The sequence below is a fragment of the Poecilia reticulata genome, chromosome 17, assembly GCF_904066995.2.
Source record: "Poecilia reticulata chromosome 17, P_reticulata-male-v2, whole genome shotgun sequence".
NCBI lineage: Eukaryota > Metazoa > Chordata > Actinopteri > Cyprinodontiformes > Poeciliidae > Poecilia > Poecilia reticulata.
Genome location: NC_088846.1, coordinates 25,499,167 through 25,519,832, shown reverse-complemented (window position 1 = coordinate 25,519,832; position 20,666 = coordinate 25,499,167). Strand labels below are relative to the sequence as shown.

General features: G+C 36.8%; 1 protein-coding gene across 1 annotated transcript; it reads right to left on the bottom strand.

Annotated features, from left to right (window-relative positions):
* Positions 1-3,544: 3,544 nt before the first annotated feature.
* Positions 3,545-10,143, bottom strand: LOC103479506 (uncharacterized). The gene is made up of 6 exons (XM_008433980.3): positions 9,850-10,143; positions 7,376-7,681; positions 6,778-7,059; positions 6,133-6,237; positions 4,963-5,009; positions 3,545-4,585 (listed from the first exon to the last, which is right to left on the bottom strand). Exons 1-6 carry the CDS (start codon positions 9,947-9,949, stop codon positions 4,286-4,288), a joined length of 1,140 nt encoding a protein of 379 aa, XP_008432202.2. The 5' UTR covers positions 9,950-10,143; the 3' UTR covers positions 3,545-4,285.
* Between the last annotated feature and the right edge of the window lie 10,523 nt (positions 10,144-20,666).

The following is a 20,666-nucleotide window of genomic DNA, read 5'->3' as shown; positions in this document are numbered from 1 at the left end:
GCATAAAGCCTCTGATGTTCCTGCATGGACCATTTGCATGGACCTGTTGTAAATGAACCATTTACAACAGAAACTACAGTAATGCACAGTATCAGAATGTGAACTAAGAAAAGATATGTTTATAAAGAATGAGGTTTTTTAACAACTGATTTGCAGATTTATACATTATAAATCTCATATGCTTTCAACTCTATTTATTGCAACTTTATCGCAAGTTTTCACTCATTTATTTTAAAACCTCTCATGTCCTCTCCTTTTTATGTCTCCTCTCTGCTACTCCTAAATATAAAATGGCTCCAGAGATGAAATCTAAGGCTCAAGTCATCAACATAAAGATGGTTCATTTTAGAGCCGAACAGAAAATCCATTGACAGCTCATTATAGAGAAGCATTTCACCATATAAAATGTGTAGAACAGTACTGGCAGGTTATGCTGCAGCTGATAACATATTCATAACCTAAATATTAGGTTATGAATGGTTACCATTAGGTTAACCAGGGGTTGACAGTGGTGAAATGAGAAAAGCATTGAAAAGTAAAAAATAAAAATAACAAAATCCAGATAGTCAACAGTGGGCCCAGCTCACCAACAGCGCTCCCTGATGCCATCTGGTGGAGAAGTGACAGAGGTGAAATGGAACAGATCCTAACATGAGTATAGTCGGGTGTTGTGTGGCCATTGCTCACACTGACTTTACACTTTAAACAACAAAAAATACTTCTTTTTTTTTGCTGCTGTTTCAGTCTCTTTGTGATGAAATAACAAAACATTGTGGCTAGAGTAGCTAACTTTTAGACAAAGTTAGCAGTAAAATATTGGATGTGTGACTTCCAGAATTAAAATTACTTAACCCAAAATATTTGGTTCCTATGAAAATAAACTCAAGATTTTATAAAAAAGCAATATTCAAGGCAACATTCCCGACAAACCATTTTACCTCATTCATAAGGAATTTCTAACTCCGGCTACTGTCTCCTTCCTCTCAAGCACTTTGAGCTGTTCAGAGGGGGTGGGGTTACAGGGAGAAGGGTGGAAGTGCTGTGTTGAAGGCACTGTTGTGCCTTCAAAATAAAAGCACGCCAGTCGAAGATTTCAAAATCAAATATTTTTCGCAAATGTATGGAAGCCCATTTCCGCCATGAAAGAAAAAATAAAAGACCACAGGAAGTCATAATTTCGACTTTCAAAGTCATTATTATGAGATTCAAAGTCATAATTTTGACTTTGAAAGTCGAAATTATGACTTTGACAGTCGAAATTATGACTTTGAATCTCGAAATTATGACTTTAAATCTCATGATTATGACTTTGAAAGTCGAAATAACGACTGAAAGTCGAAATTATGACTTTGAATGTCGAAATTATGACTTTCAATCTCATAATTATGACTTTCAACGTTGAAATTATGACTTTCAAAGTCAAAATTATGACTTCCTGTTGGTCTTTTTTTTTTCTTTCATGGCGGTAATGGACTTCCATACAAATGCATGAAATACTTGTTTGGGACAAATGCGCCTGTCTCCAATATTGGGAGGGACACAACTCCCAACCCCCTAGTTCCTATGTTAACAGAGCTTCCTCCTCCACAGCAAGATTGAAAGCTATCCTACTAAAGCTTTCCACTATTATAGAGAAATTTCATAGACTGTGTGGAAACATTGATGATACCAGTGGAGAAAACGATGTGGCAATAAAAACAACAAAAAACTGAGAAATGACTGCATTCACATAGAAATTAGGTTGTACCAATGTGAAAGATGTTTTGGTTGATCTACATCTGATGCTTTGTCAACTAGCTACTATAAAATTATTCAACAGGTTAATTTAGCTTGTTTATTTATTTAGAAAATGAACCACATTCAAAAACAAAATTAGTTTGGGATGATGTAACAGAGACAAAGTAATATTTTTATTCTTTTAAAATAACTTACAGTACCTTTTGTGTTTGCTACTTTTTTGAAGAGGGTCACCTCTAAAAGATCTCGCTTTTACAGGTGACCCCTTTAAAAAGTGACACCTATGTTTCTGCAGATGACATGTACAACATGCCATCTGGTTCAATGTATACATTAGGACCTCAGGACCTGCTGCGACTGCAGAGCTGGTTCCACGAACAGGACAAAACCACATGCTCTTCCTGAATCCAAGGTTGAATGCTTCCTGTATAGTTGGAGCACACTCTACAGTCTCCCTTTGTGAACAGGAAGAACACCACATCGGTCTACAAACCAGAGGATTTTTGTTATTGTCCAGTTTTAGACTGCCTGTGCAAATTTCTCTTGCTTAAAATTTCAAGACAGCAGATTCAGAAGTGATATTCTGCATACATATGTTGCCAATGGTGGTTTTTGAGCAACAATAGCCATTCTGGCATCTAGCCAGGAGATTCTGGGCTTTCAATTAGCAGGCACTTCTTAATATGAAATGTTTAATATTACATTAATTATAGTGAGATAATTTATCAACAAGAAAATAATTTCACTGGGTGCTTCTGTATTAAACTGGATGTAAATGACTATTGTTAGAATTTCCGTTTGAGTGTGAGAAAGTCTACTTGCTTGTGGCTACAAAAGCAGTTTACCATCAAGGCCCTTCTCACATACAGAGACACAATGAGGAAGTGGTTCAGAGATGTTTCTTAGTGCTGTGAGCTTCTGAAACACACAGTTTATCTGATATGCACAGCACACTCTGAGAGTTAGAATTAAAAAGAACGTATTGCATATATATTTTTTTTTTTCAAAGGAGTTCATTGTAGTGGTCTCTTAATTTTTTCCAGAGCTGTAGACAGACAGACAGAGACAGACATACAGATAGATAAAGCATATATGTTGTAGCGGGATAAAAGGTTAAAAAGCAACAGGTTTTGTTATTTAGTAAAACTAAATCTGAATAAACAATGAAGATTATCAGAATATTATCAGATCCTAATCTAATACTGAGTCAGTAGTAATTCCACAGTATCTAAAACATCCACAAAATAGTGGCTATACGAAGTAGGAGAAAAAATGAGAGCACACAAAGAGGAGCAGACACAGAGACATGGATTTGAAAAAAAATACTTAACCCCTTTTCAGGGTGAAACATCTTTTCAAAATGACATTTGTTGTCAAGACCTGATAAGCAGATTTAGTTTCTGATAATTGGATCAGATTCTTCACTTGTTCATGCAAAGTTTAATTAAAGTTACGGGCATTAAAGAAAAAGTTAATAGATTTGCTGATTTGTTGCTCACCATTTGCCTATAGAAAATGCAGAATCAGGGTGTGCTGTGATGGCACAGAGGGTAAGCACAACCCACATATGGAGACCTTGGTCCTCGACGCAGCTGTTGCAGGTTCGATTCGGCCTTGGCGACCTTTGCTGCATGTCTTCCCCGTCTCTCATTACCCACTTTCCTGTCAATTAACTAACAAATAAAGCCCACTAGAGCTAAAATAAAATCTTCAGTCTATTACAAATCCAGTGTTTTCAATGGGTTTATATGACTGATATCTACATAAAAGAACCAGATAATGGAAAAATTAACAAATAGAAAATAAATATCCTTATTTAGTTATTTTATTTTTATTTCAGGTATCACAGCATCAAGTTAGGGGAAGTTTGATTTTATCCACATAAAAGCATATAATCAGTTAGCCAATTTACATACATGCATATATAAAGAGAGGCTGTGCAGTAAGGGCAAAGTTAAAAGATAAGAAAATAATACTGTACAGTTCTAAAAATTTAAATACAATGACTATATGAATAATCGTAAGAAGAGGCAGTCAAAAAACATGCATATAAACGTTTATATACAGGAATACATCATACTATGAATAAACATCCCTACTTGATTTAGTAGAATTTTACACAACACTAATGTGAAAGGCAAACAACAATCTTTTCTCATCTTTTTGTTTTCCTCCTGTCTTTTTCCCTACTTCTTCTCCTCCTTTGAAATAAAATGAGCAGAAAAGTGTGGGGCATTTTTTCCTCCCCTTTTTTAAACATGCACATTTATTACCATTTTTCACAGAATCATTTGTTCCAGTTGCCTTCTCATGGACCAGCTCCGAAAGCTAATATTAGCTGGCAAATTATATGGTTATTCTGCTCAAAGCACTATCCAGCGAATTTGCGCAAACATTTAAGTTTTTAAATAATATATTTTTAAAACTTTGAGCTCATGTGATCTTAAAGTCTCACGTCTCACATGACAGAAATGTCAATCTCACCACATCAGTACTGAATTTCACACAGATCTTCCCTTTTTTTTTTCAAATTCATCTGTTCAGTCTTTTAGAAAGCCTTTTGTATCTGTGAATACACACTCTCTGGTTGGTCATTGCCTCTAGTAGAAGGTCTAACTGTGCTGTAGGTGGTGGTTGGGGAACGAGCTTCATCTTTAGCTGTTTTCTTGCTATCTTTACTTAAATGAGGTCCCACTGTGCTGTAGGTGGTGGTTGGGGAACGAGCTTCATCTTTAGCTGTTTTCTTGCATTCTTTACTTAAATGAGGTCCCACTGTGCTGTAGGTGGTGGTTGGGGAACGAGCTTCATCTTCAGCTGTTTCATTCAATGTTTCAGTTTGATTTTTCATCTGGTAAACAAACAGAATCAGTGAATAAATTCCTGGAAAATGTTCTGAAAAATGTTTTCTTCAGTGTGAATTTAAACAAATCATCACATCCCTTAACCTTTACATCAATCCTTAACTGTTGGTGTGCCAGAGGGCAATATCTATGGGTTGTGCCATTAGCATGGAAAGGAAGCAAAGCTGTATATACCACTATAAGCTTAAAATGCATACAGACTTTGAGCCTGATGTTAAAAGAACTTGAGGGCAAAACATGCAACTCATGTTTTTAGTTACAAAAACATTTTCTGACATTTTCAGATCCCTTTGATTGAATCTTGGCTCTTAATTTATTAAAATATATATTTTTAAGAACGGAGGGGAGCAATGCCATCACTTACCACAGGAATAGCATATATTGTGTTGTCAATATTTTCTTTGTCACCTCCTGGACAGACATAAAGAAATACTCAGTGATTTGTTTTTGCTTTAGATACTGACATTTTTTCTGGCTTTATTTATCTATATCGAGAACTATTATGCATTATGTCTAAATTTCATTTTTATTACCTCATTCTTTTCACATCCTTATGCTAAGAATACAAATTGTACAGTTATAAGGGTTTGTAAAATGAATACTTATATAAAAGACTGCAAAAAAGTAACTAATGGGAAATCTGATCTTATATTGAAAATGATGAATTGCGTAGTTATTCCTTAACTCTGCTGTTGCAATTGTACACCAGTGGTACATAATTCTTAAGAGCTGACTTACAGTAAATCCACATATAAAGTATATAGTGCCTCGCAAAATACATTTTACCACATAACAAAGGTTTTGTGATGTGTGATAAAAAGCCTAGAGTTTTAAGTAAGTGTGTGGCAGAAGGAAAACAACATAGCATTATTTTTTTACAGATAAAAATCTGGAAAGTGTACCATATATTTGTTTTTGGGCAAAGGTATATGTATTAACACCAATTTTGAAGTTTTACTGCAGATTCTCATTTTGGCTTATATTTGTACCTTAATTAGGCCATTCTAAAACATGAATAAGACTTAAAATAAACCAACTGATTGTAGCTCTGTGTGTATGTCACATACACACAGAGCTACCAATTATACGGTATATGTATGGTTGTTTTCGTGTTGCAAGGTTAAACTCTGGCACATTTCCATGTCTTTGCTGGACAAAACTCTAAAAACAGCAAGATTTTGCCGCCACTATGCTTTTAGTGTTTATTTATCTGTTCATCTGGGGCTGTTTTGCATATTCATATGTTTGTCAAAATTGCACTATATCAGGAAAATTAATTTTGACATAAACATCCTCCACATAGACCCAGCAGCCATAATTGTGGACAACAAAAAGTTGTGATGTCAACAGAAAGAAAATTGCCTTGTCCTTCCCCTACTACTATACACTACTTTGTGAAAAATATTGCAGAGATATTTTTCACAAAGTACTATAAGTCTTTGTGAAAGACTTATAGTGCCTTTTCCAAGGCACTGCATTATAGGATACTCTGATTGTGGTTGCAAACCTAAAACTAATGCAAACCTGAACTTACCTTTCTTGCAGTTTTTACATGCTGTGACAATAACTATAAAGGCTATTAGGAGTGCAATGGCAAATGCGATATACCAGTACTGTTTTCTGGTTTCTGAAACAAAGACTGAAAGAGATGTTAAGTTGGTCACTGAATGTACAACTGTATGTCAGAAGAAAAGCATAGCTGTAAAAGACAGATTAAATAATATGTTGCATTTCAGTCCCTAGTGTAAGATTCGTGGGTGTCCAGATACTGTGATTCTCCTTGGTAGAATAATCCACAGACACAATTGAGCTCTTTCTCAGTGTCGAACATTTAATTTCTTTTTTTTTAAGCTTCTCAACTAGCCATCACCGAACTTCTTCTCAATCTCCCCCCCCCCCCCGTCTGGGTGAACCTGTCACAGTAAAACATAATCTTTCAACATAAAACATTTCCAAAACATTTTACATTTTCATTACTCCTATTTTCCCTCCTACACTAATTTGAAATATATTTTTGTCATTAATAAATATGCAGCTTTAAAAATAATATTTTCTAATTAAATTATTACAGCATTACAAGAATATTGATTCACTTCAAATAAATTATGAAAAAAACATTTTATCAGTTTTACAACTGGGTTAAAACCAAAACGTTCTTTATTTAGTCATAAAGTCTTACCAGTGGGTTGGGGGCAGCGATTTTGAGTCATCTTTTCTTCGATCTGGCTGACCTGGTTTACATGTCTACAGACAATTGATGCATTCTTTTCATAGATATGAAGAGAAGAGCCAGATTTGGTGACCGATCTTCTCTCTCCTTCCTCCTGGTTACAGGTTTGATTCTCACATCTTAGAGTGACGCTGATGGAAAAGTCGTCTGCACTGCAGATCAGTGTGAGAATACAGGAGGAGGTGGTGCCAGGTATGGGGATAATTGTGAGATTAACAGGAGACACTGGATCTAAGGGACAAAGTCAACTTGATAAGTTTTTATAACATTATAAAAAAGAAACTGATAAAGAGAAGCCAAAATCCAACAGAAAATGTAACTCAAAGAGCAACATTATTCCTACAACACCTTGTTTTAGCTTGTAGTGTTTATGAATATGGATTTCACAAATAAAGGGCCTAAACCCAAGCAGAGAGGTCTGACAACGTTATTTTGTTGGCTCCATGTGATGGAGTTTTAACTTTTTTAGCCATTTGCAAAAATGTAACTAATTATTCCGCTACATAACATATACAGGTCAGAAACGTATATTTTAAAAAAAACTTACCTTTAACTGTAATGTTGTATTCAATTAGTATTTTTTCCGTAGGTAATATGACCTTTGCAGTATAAATACCATTGTGTGACTTCTGCAGATTCTTTAATTTAACACTGTATTTTTTGTCAAGAACTTCAATTCGTTGAATGTAATTCTTCAGAACGTCTGGTTGAGAATCAGATGAAAACTTTACCATGGCTTCACCTGTAAATTGCCATAACCAGAGACGAGAATTTTGTGGACTTTCAGCTTCTGTGAGATTAAGAATTAGATCATCTCCAGTTTTCACAAATACATCAGTCACTGCAGAGGAACCTGTAAAACAAAAAACAAACAATTAAAATTTAAACTTCACTGACAGCAATACAAAGTTGTCAAGTACGGTTGACAGTAACCTGGCCATTGCCTTCCTGTGTAACTCCGCTGCAAAGAAATTGTCACCTCCAGCACAATCTTGACTTTCTCACCTTTTCTTGAATTATCTCTGGACGATTTTTGACCAGGTCAATCAGCGAACGGAACAATTTGTGAACTTTCTGCATTGTATTTGAATTGTAGTCTGCCTGTAGCTTTAGCAAAGGCAATGGAGGAAGTGAATGAAACCATTCAGTTTGTGTTGAGTATGCTTACAAATATTGAATTAACATTAATAGCCATCTCATTCGGGTCGGCACTTATCTCGAGGATGTTTTTTTTACAGCACCAGCAATTTCCGGTAAGCTTCTTAATGACAAGCTGGCTTGTTACAAACATCACAGGCAAAAGTTAGCAACTGGGTCAAATTTAAAACCTCAACACAGGAAACAATTGTTTCTCAACTACTGTGAGACCAGACCCTCTGTATGTAGCAAAATGAAATACAAAGGGGAAGGTTTTAACCAGGGTAGGCTGACAGTAGAAGCTGAGATGAACTCCAAAATTATCTATATTGTTTGTCCAAGAAAAAGCTTATTAATATGCTAAATATAAGTCTAATCAACAGAGGATATAACCCCAGTTTTTCCTTTGCTACATCAATATCCAGTTATTTACATGATTTAATTTAAAATCATTCTCTAATACTGACTTTTATGAGCTGGCTTTTAGTACATGTCAACCCAAATACTTTATCTTGCAGCTGCAATGCTGTTCTCATTGTTTTATTGCATTACTAACACTTCTAACACTTTTCTATTTGATTGTATCACTATTATGTGTTTTTACTTACCCTTGTGCTACAGATAAATGATTCTGTGTTTTTCCTCTGTCTCTTTTTGCTGCTCGCATGCACATAAGCACGCATGCATATATATATACACACATGTAAGGTTAAGGAAATTACTTCATAACGGAACGCCCTCTTTATGGCATAGCTTAGATAAGTTCCTAGAAAAGGAATAGGACATTGTAATTCAAGGCCGTTTTTCTGTGTTCAACCAGCAGATCTCTGCGCATGGCCATGGAATAGACTTATAGTACATGAACGAGTGCTACAGGGCCAGCCGGCTGACAGTTAAGAACAGAGGACAGGAAAACTTGCCCCATAATGCCTGTGGAACCAAAACAAATTTTGAGTATTATAAACTCAACAGGCTGATTTATCTATGCACTAGCATAATAGTGGATAGTCTCGGTGTTTGTCCCTCCCATCCAGCAGATAGTTGCACAGTGCAGCAGCTCTAGAGCGTCATGCAAAGGGGTGCCAAGGATACATATACATATATATATATATATATATATATATATATATATATATATATATATATATATATGTATGTATATGCTTATTGCCATAAAAACACTAGGTTTTTTCATTATCTTATTACACTTGTACATTTTGCATGAGTACAAGTGCACTTTGTAAAACCTTTTTTCTCAACTGCATACTGTAAATGGGGAATTATTTACCATTCATCATAATTGCACTGAATCTATACAGTAGAGACAAAAGATGACGCTGTGTGAAAAAGAAAAGTACACAGTATATAACAGATTATACAGACTCAGGTTTTTGTTCAGTATTCATTGTTCATTTCTTTCCAAAAGTTGAAATCAGAAAAAGATTATATTTACTTTACAAACTAATCCGATGAACATCCCATCCCTGTTGCTTGTGAATTAGGGAACATCAAAGAGTTTAAGCAACAAGATTGAAAAAACTATTTAAAACTTTAAATATCTTAGTATACAATATATATATATATATATATATATATATATATATATATATATATATATATATATATATATATATATATTTAAAAGCATAGAACACATTATAAAATTTGCTTTTACAAACTAATCCGATGAACATGAAATTTCAACAGCAAAAGTTTTACATTTTAAAACTCCCTACATTTCTTAGCAAAATTAACATTCTTACTTCCTCCTTTTGTTTTACAAAGTAGGAACGATTACAGCAATACTTTTTTGACAGAATTGTTGCACAATAAAAAGAAAGTGATCAAAACTATGAAATGTTAAAAACAAATTTAAAAATTTACCTTGTATTTGAAGTGCGTATACTAGAAACAGATGAAAAAGAAATATGACCTGCGCCATCTTGAGATGCATGAAGACTCTTCGTATAGGAAGTTTGTACATCTCATTGAAGGAAAGGGGGGATGGCAAATATGTTAGTTCTCCACGGAAATAGTATGAAAAAAAATCCAATATTTGAACATCGTGAAGTAGGGTATTAAATGAAGTTAGAAAAAAAACCCACAGACCTACATAACAAAATACAGGAATAACAAAGCAAGAACAGGAACATAAATCAAGTTCAACTCAATTCCTCTAAAGACAGCTGGTGCTCAACAGGAAGTTGTCACAGAGCAGTAGATTTATGAAGCATTGAAAGTCCGACCACCGAGTCTGACTGAACAGCTCTCAGGAAACAATTTTCTTGCAGACAATTTATGCAGTAGTAATAATCCATATTTAAAGCTTTGATCTCACCACCAAGTTCCTCTTAGATTTGTATATTTCTCTTTATAGAATGATTTTATCTCGATTAACTGATTAACAGTTTAGTTAGATTCAAATAAACGATGACAACTGTTGAGGACATGGCAACGTCACACCTAACCCGCAAAAACTGACAGAAGGAAAAGGAGTCGAACTCCTGGAGGACAGTATTTTAGTTGCATTCACTGCATTTATCTTTATTTCAAACATTTATGTTGTCATGAAGGTTTGTGACAACATAACCTTATGTTGTCATAACTTGTCTCAGCATGTAAGTGTGTGTTGGTTTTCTGCAGAGTTCATTTTACATTTTTATTAGTTTAACTTTCAAACAGTCCAGCTTATCTTTAGAGAACTTGCTCCTCTCAAACCTGCAGAATAGGTATGACATAAAATGTCTTCTGTTACTAGTCCTTTTATCTGATTGTAAACTCTGGGGAAACCACTGTGATTTTTGTAAGTGTACACTTTAAGATCTGAAGCCCTTCTTAATATCCTCTTTGTTGGTGGTTTTATTAAATTGTTTGCATCCTTAGTGTCATGATGGGATTAATTCTTTGAACCCACATGCACAGAACACAACTCGGGAGACAGGTAAATGTTAAGGTGATTTATTATACAAAGTGCAGACAATATGTACAGGTATCTGGAACAGGTGCTCGTCTAGGTGGTGCTGGATCTCTGGATTCAAAGGGGAACAGGTAAGATGAGTTCAGGGTTTGTGGGAATTTACAGTCTCGCATTTACTATTGGTCTTACTTGCAAGTGGGTGAACTGAGCTGGGGGAAAGGGTCACTGTGGTTAGTTGTTTGGGCTGGTGGTGTGGAGAGGGCGAAGGCCATGTTGGAGGGTGGACAGGTGAATGGAGGAGTTTGATCTTCTGGGGTCCAGGAGGGAGCTGCCGACCGGGAAGTTAAAGTAGGTTTGCTACAGTGAGGAGTTTCTGGAAACTCTGGCCTCCAATGGGTAATCTTCACAGGGTCTCGAGGGTTCTGATCAGACTGCCAATAATCCTGGCAGTTCAGATAATCCAAGGCTTCACAGAGGCATAACCTAAGAGGCAACATAGAGAAGATTACACAAGAGGCAGGCAGGTCGGAGGTGAGCTCACTAATGATATGTACCATTACTGGCTAACACTCTGGCACTAGAGCAGGGGTCCCCAAACTATGGCCCGCGGGCCGGATCTGGCCCGCCTCCACATTTGGTCCGGCCCCCTGAACAATGCCAGAGAGCATTCAGATTTTTTTTCCATCTACCGTATTTTCCGGACTATAAGTCGTTTGTATGTGGATTTTTCTTCAACCACCAGGGGGCTCTTTAGCAGGAAATGAATCATTGGAAGTCTGTTACTTGCGCACCAACATTGAGCCCACAAGCAGCAAAATGAGCAAGAAACAGATCAGATGTCTTTGGAAAGTTTCTTTGCAACGGGGAAAAGGCCCAGAGAAGAGACAGGAGAATGGATTTATCCCGGACCGGTAAGTGAGTCCCACATTACAAGCCGCTCTGCGTAACATGTGGCAACCGGCTGCTAATGAGGCAATGAAGCTTCAAGCTGCTTCGCCACCAAGCAGGCTGTGGATATAAGTAACACTTCAGGTGTTATTGTCTCCCATCACTCCCAGATGGGACCTTCTGGTTGCAGAGAAACAAGCTCAGGGCTCCCGTTAGTCAGTATTGTGAGTTAAAATTTTCACGAAAGTAAAATGTTTGTTTTTGTTGCGCTTCTGTTATTTAAACGTTACCATAGCGACCAGAGTCAGAGCGTTTGGGCAGTGGTCGAGAGGAGATAAGTAGAGCTTGAGTCTTAAGTCTGGTTTAGACGGAAAGATTTAAGAATGTCGGCCGATTCTCCAAACCTCTGTGACCACAGAGCTGATAAAAGTACAACAGGTTCAATCGGTTCGTGTGTCCAAGACAGGAGCAACACGAACCGATTCCAGTCACGAACATCCCGATTCCAGAGGATAATCCAGTAAAAACCCCAACATAGCGGGAATTTAGAATAATCAAACACGGATGACGACGTAGAAGCAATAGTGATAGTTTGTGGAGTCATTTTAAGAGATAAAAGATGTAACAAAAAAAAAATGGCAGTGGATAAAAGACGATGGGAGCAGCCGCTCTATTTGCTGCACTATGATTTGGAGGTGACTATGTTTTTTCTTAGTTAACATTTTTAACTGAATAAACATAATAATGAACTTTAGAAACATTTCCACATATCATCTCTGATATCCACCGGTCTCTCGATTGCTCAATATGTCAGCTGTTTGGGATTCCCTCGCTGTTCTTACGTCACCGTGCTTTCTGATTGGCTCCCTATCACATTCAACAGGTTGTATTCTCGTTCCAAGTCAGGGAAAAACCCACAGGCTGCGATAAAAGGGCCAAGACAACCCAAATTGGGTATAATCAGTATTTAGTGGAAACACCAACATGTAGAAGCCTTATCTGACTGTTCAACCCGCCCCCCTCCCCCTCTCCCCCCTGAGCCGCAACAAAATTTCCAAGTCTTCACCGGTCCGCTGTAATAAAAAGGTTGGGGACCACTGATTTGGCACATGCTAGTAGCAACACGAAGGATCAGCATTTTTACCGTTACAGTTACCGTTCGGAAACTAATCAGTTCTGTTAAATCTAATATTGACACCTTTTTCTTTTTCAATGTAATAAATGTGATATTCAATTGACCTGTTATGACTCCAATTTTGGGTGTCCGCTCCCCTCTGCTGCTCTTGCATCGCTGTGGAAAACCTGGAGCGACAGAGATATCTGCGGCTTATATGTGTATGTTTACTGGTTAAAAAACAACAACAAAACTTTGGGGTTGTGGCTTATAGTCCCGTGCGGCTCATAGTTCGGAAAATATGGACTGTAATCCTTCCTGGATTTTTTCTGTTTAGAACCCAGAGAGGGTTGTTTGATTGTGCTTTCTGGAAAACAATACATTTTTACATTTAAGCACTTCTGCAATCGTCACAGTTTTTCCTGTTACAAACTGTCTTCGGCCCCCCACCAGAGAAGGGAATAGTTATGTGGCGGCCCTCACAGAAAAAAGTTTGGGGACCCCTGCACTAGAGTGTCGGCTGCTCCCTCCTGATATACTCCTCCAAACGAAGGTAAGTGGCGGCAGAATGCCCCCTGGTGGAGAAACTGGAAAAAACCCAACCAGCCATCCCCAGATCTCAACACTTATAAAACTTCTGTTTTATATTTCTATGTATATACAAGTATCATAGCATCAAATGTTTGAATTAAAGCCTTAATTTGAAAGAAAAGTAATCCACCGTTTTCTTTAGTGTTGAAGTTTTACGTTGAACTTTTGTCATCAAGATAAAAGATGAAATCCTGCACAGCTACATTTTGAAACTACATATTCTCACTACACACATGTAGCCCAGTTATACCGCTCTAAAGTAGGTATGGGCCCCTGAGTCCGTTAAACCCAGTAAGTTATGAATAATAACTCTTAATACACTCTCGTGTTTAAACCTATGTTGAGTTTCACTCACCTCAGAATAATGATACACCAGTACTTTTCTATTCTTCTCACCCAACCATGTTCCTCTGATTAAAAATAATACACTTCACATACTATCCTATGAAAAACAAACACACTGCACACCTGTATGAGATTTGAACATATAAAACAAAAATAAATTCACAAAATGCAAATATTTCAGTCTTTTGGTTTACAAACCCTATATTAAATGTGGGCCCACACTTCAATGTCCACCTAAGCTGGCAATGATTAAAATATAGTCCCAAAACAAAAACCCGTTGCAGGCCTGATGTGATGATGAAGCATGGAATTGCGATACCTTACTCCAAGGAAAATCTTGAACCTTCTTGGAATTTCACCTGTCCTTGGTTCCAGTCGGCAAGATGTCTTCAGCTCCTTCACCAGGCCTCGGTCCACAGGATTCAGGAGCAGCAGGAAAGTCCAACGTTGACACAGTCCTCCAGCAGTCATAGAAACTCTTAGTGTAAGCTCATCTCTCTGCACTACGCTTAACTCTAATTGTAACAATTAACAATCAAACTGTCCACTTAGGAAGCAACACTGATTGACAACAGGGACCCTCGTCGGGTCAATCAGTGTTGCTTCCTAAGTGGACAGTTTGATTTCACGGAAGTTTGATTTACTTGGAGTTATATTGTGTTGTTTAAGTGTTCCCTTTATTTTTTTGAGCAATATATATAGAAAGAACTCATCAGACATGCTTGTTCACCCTCTTGTGGAAATGCAATCAACTACAGTTAGAACAAGACTGAAGATCAGGAACTGAATGTAAGAAAAGTTTGACATATATATAGTTTTTCAACTACTCCAGTACTCCTACTACTGAATACTGTGTTTACTCATAAAGACCTAAACAAAAATGAGAACCCTTAACAGCAATAAGCAAAAATACAAAAATATGCAAATATAGCATTTAATTTTTACAAACAGAAAAAATACTATTGAGCTTTTAAGTAAGCAAAGTTTATTTATAATTATAAATGTATGAACGTTGCAAAGCGCTGCATAACTTAAATCACAGTTAGGTTTTACAAAATATAAAAACAAGCATTTACCGCATGTCTTCCCCCCCTCTCTCTTTTCTGCCAAACTACTTTCAAATGAAGGTCACTAGAGCCAAGAAAACCTTTAAAATATATATAAAAATCTTTCTGGCATCTGTTGATTCAGGCAAGTTATTGTATTGCACAGGAGTATTAGGAAACAGCACCATAGCATACGCTGACATTGGAGAAAGATCTGCAGGACATTCATATGGATTTTGCTGTGGACTCCTAGACATAAACAAGATTTAAACAGAAAAAACATGCATCTTAATTACTTGACATTCTGAGAGAGCCCTGTAACAAGTTAGTAGAAATATTTGAGTAAAATCCCATCCTCACACAAATGTATTAAATAACCTGTCAGAGCCAGGAGAATGTGCTGCTCCCAGTCCCACCCTCCCCCTTGTTATATGCTGCACTCCCCACCCATCTGCTGCAAATGCACAGCCTAGTAAGCATGGCCGCCGATGATGGCAGATTGTTCTAGGTTAGTTGTTTGGTTGCTTCCTTGCCATTCGCACAGTTGCAGCAAACTGGCAATCTTGAGCTTATATTCACAGTGGGGGATGGAGTGAACAGCATGTACATGAGTGAGATTGACAGTAATAAAACCTTCCTCCTGGCCCTGCTTGGTTGTTTCTGACCAGGAGCATTGTATTTCTGCAGTGGAGCTAGATTTCTTTTCACAGATTATTTGACTCGTAATATACTATCAGAAATTAAAGACAATTTTAACAAAAATGTAAATATGTACATTTTTATGAAAGTTATATACTGCAGCTTTAAAATGAAGACTGAGTTGAATCTAACAGATCTGGACAAACAGAATGAGCATTTTTCTCAGAGACAATAATTTCATTATGAGTAAAGAAATTAAGAGCTACTTACAGTGTCTAAGCAGTACACAGGTAATTAAACCCTGTAAAACAGTTGCTGCTGCAGTTAATACACCTGTGGGTGCTGAACTGGTGGCTGTAGAAAGAGCAAAAAATAAAACACATCAGAGATGCTTTTGTCAAGTTCACTTTCTGTTTTAAATCCTAGATGCAAACAGGATGTCAAATCTCATAAATATTTCACAGATCAAGGATAGCTGCTTAAGTATAAAAATATATCTGGCTCCTTTAGTCCCTCTGATACATATCACTTTAACGTGTAGTTTCTGAACGTTCAATAAATGACAAATGGCTTCTACCGTGATAATTATGTGAAATGAAATTAATTGTCTAATATTTAAAAATATATAGTTTGGGTGTCTCGCTTTGAGCTCAGAGTCTGAGGCTTTTCCTCTAAACTATTTTTTATTGATGTTGATGAGACAAAATGATAACCTTTTTCAACCTTTATAGCTCCACTGTTGAAAATGAGGCTCTAACATTCACAAATGACAGTGAAATAAAAATCTGTCCAACATCTGGTTTGAGGTGATTCCTCTGGAACCTGTTGGAGGAAAAATATCCCAACTTCAGAAGATGTGCTTTTAACCTAACAGAGCTCTGTGGTTCCTCCTATCAGTATGAGAGTCAGGGTGAGGATATTAGGAAGAGAAGTGGAAGCTGGAGGTTCTTCAGAACAAACAGGTCATGATGCTGGGCTACTGATTATCTCTGTCTGGACACAGGATCAATAGAACCAGTTTAAAAGCTAAAATGAATGGTTATATGCCAGACATGGAAAACTGGGATGCACTAGATGTTCAGAGTTTAGGTCTCATGGCATCTCAAGGTGTCAACATTGCAGCCAGTGGGCTGAAGAAATACACCTTTATTTTGTTATGTTGTAACAATTCAAGAGCTACACAGCTTTTATCGCTTCGCAAAAAAATTTATCAGCACAGAAACTCCAAAGCACACAAAGAAACTATTTTATATATATATATATATATATATATATATATATATATATATATATATATATATATATATATATATATATATATATATATATATATAAAAATATGAAACTTACAAACTTACCTTGAACTTCAACTTTGTATGCAGCTAGTATTTTTTCTGTAGGCAGTATGACCTTTGCAGTGTAGATACCACTGTCTGACTTCTGCAGTTTTTTTAATTTCAGACTGTGAGTTTTGTCAAGAACTTCAATTCTTCCAGTGTAATTCTTTTCAATTTTTGGTTGGGAACCAGGTGAAAACTCAACCACTGCATGTCCTGCAAACTGCCATAGCCAGAGATTAAAATCTGCTGGAATTTCAGATGTGAGAGTAAGAGTTACATCATTTCCAGTCTTCACAGGCACATCAGTCACTGCAGAAGAACCTGAAAAACAAAAAACTAACACTTAGTTTTTTGTCTCAGTAAACTGAGATCAGTACAAAGTTCTTAAATACTGTTGAGTTCACTGCAATCAGTAGTGATTGAGGTGAACTTTTAAATTATCTATATTGTTTGTCTAAGAAAATAGATTATTAAGAGGCTAAATATCAGTTTGATGTCAACAATAGTGATTTTTTTTTATCATAAATCCTCTGTCTTTCCTTGATTAGAGACAGGCTGCTGTAGTAATGGGTTAATGAGGCGTTATGAAGTGTTTCGACACATTGCCAAACTGAAATGATGCTGTGTCGATGTGTTACTGAATACTGACACTTGCTGGATCTTAAAAATCCCTACAGGCAACCTTGTTGATGCTGTCAACTGATACTGACTTGGTGACCTAGCATATAAAATAGCTTCATTTAAGTTATTGTGTTTGACACTGCATTATTTCATATCTTCATTTAAATTTAAAATATCTTTGATATTTTTAGATACAGTCAAGATATAATGTGAACATGTATCATAACGTCAAAACCTAAGTGAACATGTTGTGAATGGGTAATAATTTGTGAATGCATGTGGACTGGGATTTGTATTTATTTTCTTATTTTTCATGTATTTGTTTATAAAAAAAAATTGTATTCAAAAGGCAAGTTTTGAATAAACTTACTTTTAAATAACTTTTAAGTAAGACTTTTTAAAACAACACTGATGTGTTGGCACATCCATAACTGTGTATAGTTTTTTGCTCCCAAAAAACATAGTAATGTTATCATTCCTGCACAGGATTGTAAGTTTGTAAATCACCTGCTTTTGCACAAATATAGTGTATTTGTGCAAACACTAAACCCCTTTTTAGTATATTCCTTGATATAAGGAATGAAGGAATGAGTTGAATGCACATTATCTCAATTGATCTTCAGTAGAAGACTCAACTAATTCCTACAGAGGCAAAACAAAATGTTATCATTTCATTTTCATCTCTGTTGCTTGCGAATTAGTGAACATCAATGAGTTTAAGCAACATGACATTTTAAAATTTTAAATACTTTAGTATACAGTACACTCATATATGAGGTACACCTTGCTAGTACCAGGTTGGACCCCCTTTGCCTTCAGAACTGCCTTAATCCTTTGTGACAAAGATTCAACAAGGCACTGGAAACATTTCTCAGAGAGTCTGCTTCATATTGAGATGTTGACATCACACAGGTGCTTCAGATTTGTCGGCTGTGCATCCATGATGCGAATCTCCCGTTCCACCACATCCCAAAGGTTTCTATTGGACTAAGATCTGGTGACTGTGGAGGCTTTATGAGTTCAGCGAACTCATTGTTCAAGAAACCAGTCTGAGATGATTGGCACTTTAAGACATAGCGCGTTATCTTGCTGGAAATAGGCATCAGAAGATGAGTATACTGTGGTCATAAAGGGATGGACATGGTAAGCAACAATACTCAGGTAGGCTGTGGCGATGACATGATGCTCAATTGGTACTAATAGACCCAAAGTGTGCCAGGGAAATAACCCCCAAACCACTGAACCACCACCACCAGCCTGAACCGTTGGTACACGGCAGGATGGATCCAGGCTTTCATGTTGTTGATCCTAAGTTATGACCCTACCACCCGAATGTCACAGCAGATATCGAAACTCATCAGAAAAGGCAACGTTTTTCCAATCTTCTATTGTCCAATTTTGGTGAGCCTGTTTGAACTGTAGCCTTAGTTTCCTGTTGTTAGCTGACAGGAGTGACATCCAGTGTGGTCTTCTGCTGCTGTAGACCCCCATCTGCCTCCAGGTTCAACGTGCTGTGCGTTCAGAGATGCTGTTCTGCATATCTCGGTTGTAACAAGTGGTTATTTAAGTTACTGTTGCCGTTCTATCAGCTCGAATGAGTCTGGCCATTCTCCTCTAACCTCCGGCATCAACAAGGCATTTCCACCCTCAGAACTGCTTTGCACTGGATATTTTCTCTTTTTCGGACCACACTCTGTGAACCTTAGAGACAGTTGTGTGTGAAAATCCCAGTAGATCAACAGTTTCTGAAATACTGAGACCAGCCTGTCTAGCACCAACAATCATGCCACGTTCAAAGTCACATAAATCACCTTTCTTCCCCATTCTGTTGCTCGGTTTAATCTGGACATAGTCTTGGCCATGTCTACATGGCTGAATGCATCGAGTTGCTGTCATGTGATTATCTGATTCAACATTGGTGTTAATGAGCACTTGGAGAGATCTACCTAAGTGCCGGTGAGTGTATGTAGTATATTTAAAAGCATAGAGTACAAAGCAGATTCTAAAATTAGTTGAGATTAACTTGAAGAAGTTTCAGCGACAAACATTTTACATTATAAAACATTTTGTGTTTTTTAGCAGAATTAATATTCTTACTTCCTCATTTTGTCTTATGAGGAACGATTACAGCGATACCTTTTTGACAGGATTGTACAACAAAAAGAAAGCGATCAAAACTTTGAAATGTTAAAAACAAAGGAAAAAGTATTTACCTTGTAGTGCGTACACAAGAAACAAATGAAAAAGAAATGTGATCATCGCCATCTCATTGCATGAAAGGAAGTCAATACTTCCCGTTGTGCAGAGGGGTGGTTAGTTCTCGACGGAAATGGTTGAAAAAAAAATCTAGTATTTGAATAGCGTGACGTAGGGTATTAAATGAAGTTATAAAAAAAAACAGACCTACATAACAAAATACAGGAATAACAATGCAAGAACAGGAACATAAATAAAGCTAAACTCAATGAACTCAACAGGAAGTTGTCACAGAGCAGTATAGATTTATGAAATCATCTTGCCATGTGAAATCTTGAGTGAATTCCTGACTGTAAAGTAGCAGTGACTTACTTTCTTTTTAATGTATACTTTTGCTTTGTGTAGGACTTGGTTTGGGAAACGCACAAGTTGGTTGTTTTTCTGTTTACTGTTCATGAAAGAATAAACAGAGAAAATGTCCATCTCCTAAAACAAACTATATTATGGTAAATCCTTCACTTATAACCAGCACAATGAAGGAAAGATGTGGTTATATCAACACAGAGGCAAACACAGTGCATTTCTGAAAAAACATGCAGCATCACAGGAAACACTGCAGAAGCCACGGTCGCCCAAATTGTGTAGCATTGACAAAAATATCCACCCAAAACAACACAGAAAAACATTAAACATCACATGATTGTTTTCTGTAAGAAAGAGGTGCATGTGACTTGCATAAAGAGTTGGAGTTATGAGGTCCCTTTTTAAAGAAAGATGTGGCTCGTATGCACACGCTGAAACATAAACTCTAGATTTTTAGCTTAAAAATCTACAATATGATGGAAAACACATGAGCTGTCACAGACATTGCCAAATCATTTCCTTTTCAGTTCTCAAATCCACAGAAGCCTGTTCAGAGTTTCAGCTGTTAGCCATGATCTCATAGTTCTTGGTTGGTGTCTTATTTTTTCAGAGTTGTGTTGATTGGTGGTGGTCTTCAAACT

Bases quoted from the DNA above. Each gene is read 5' to 3' on its own strand.
- LOC103479506 (XM_008433980.3), bottom strand. From the start codon at position 9,949: ATGTACAAACTTCCTATACGAAGAGTCTTCATGCATCTCAAGATGGCG. The intron at 6,238-6,777 runs GTAAGACTTTAT...CATCTCTTTCAG, and splicing joins TCGCTGCCCCCAACCCACTG to TCTTTGTTTCAGAAACCAGA. The intron at 5,010-6,132 runs GTAAGTTCAGGT...ATGTCTGTCCAG, and splicing joins ATGTAAAAACTGCAAGAAAG to GAGGTGACAAAGAAAATATT.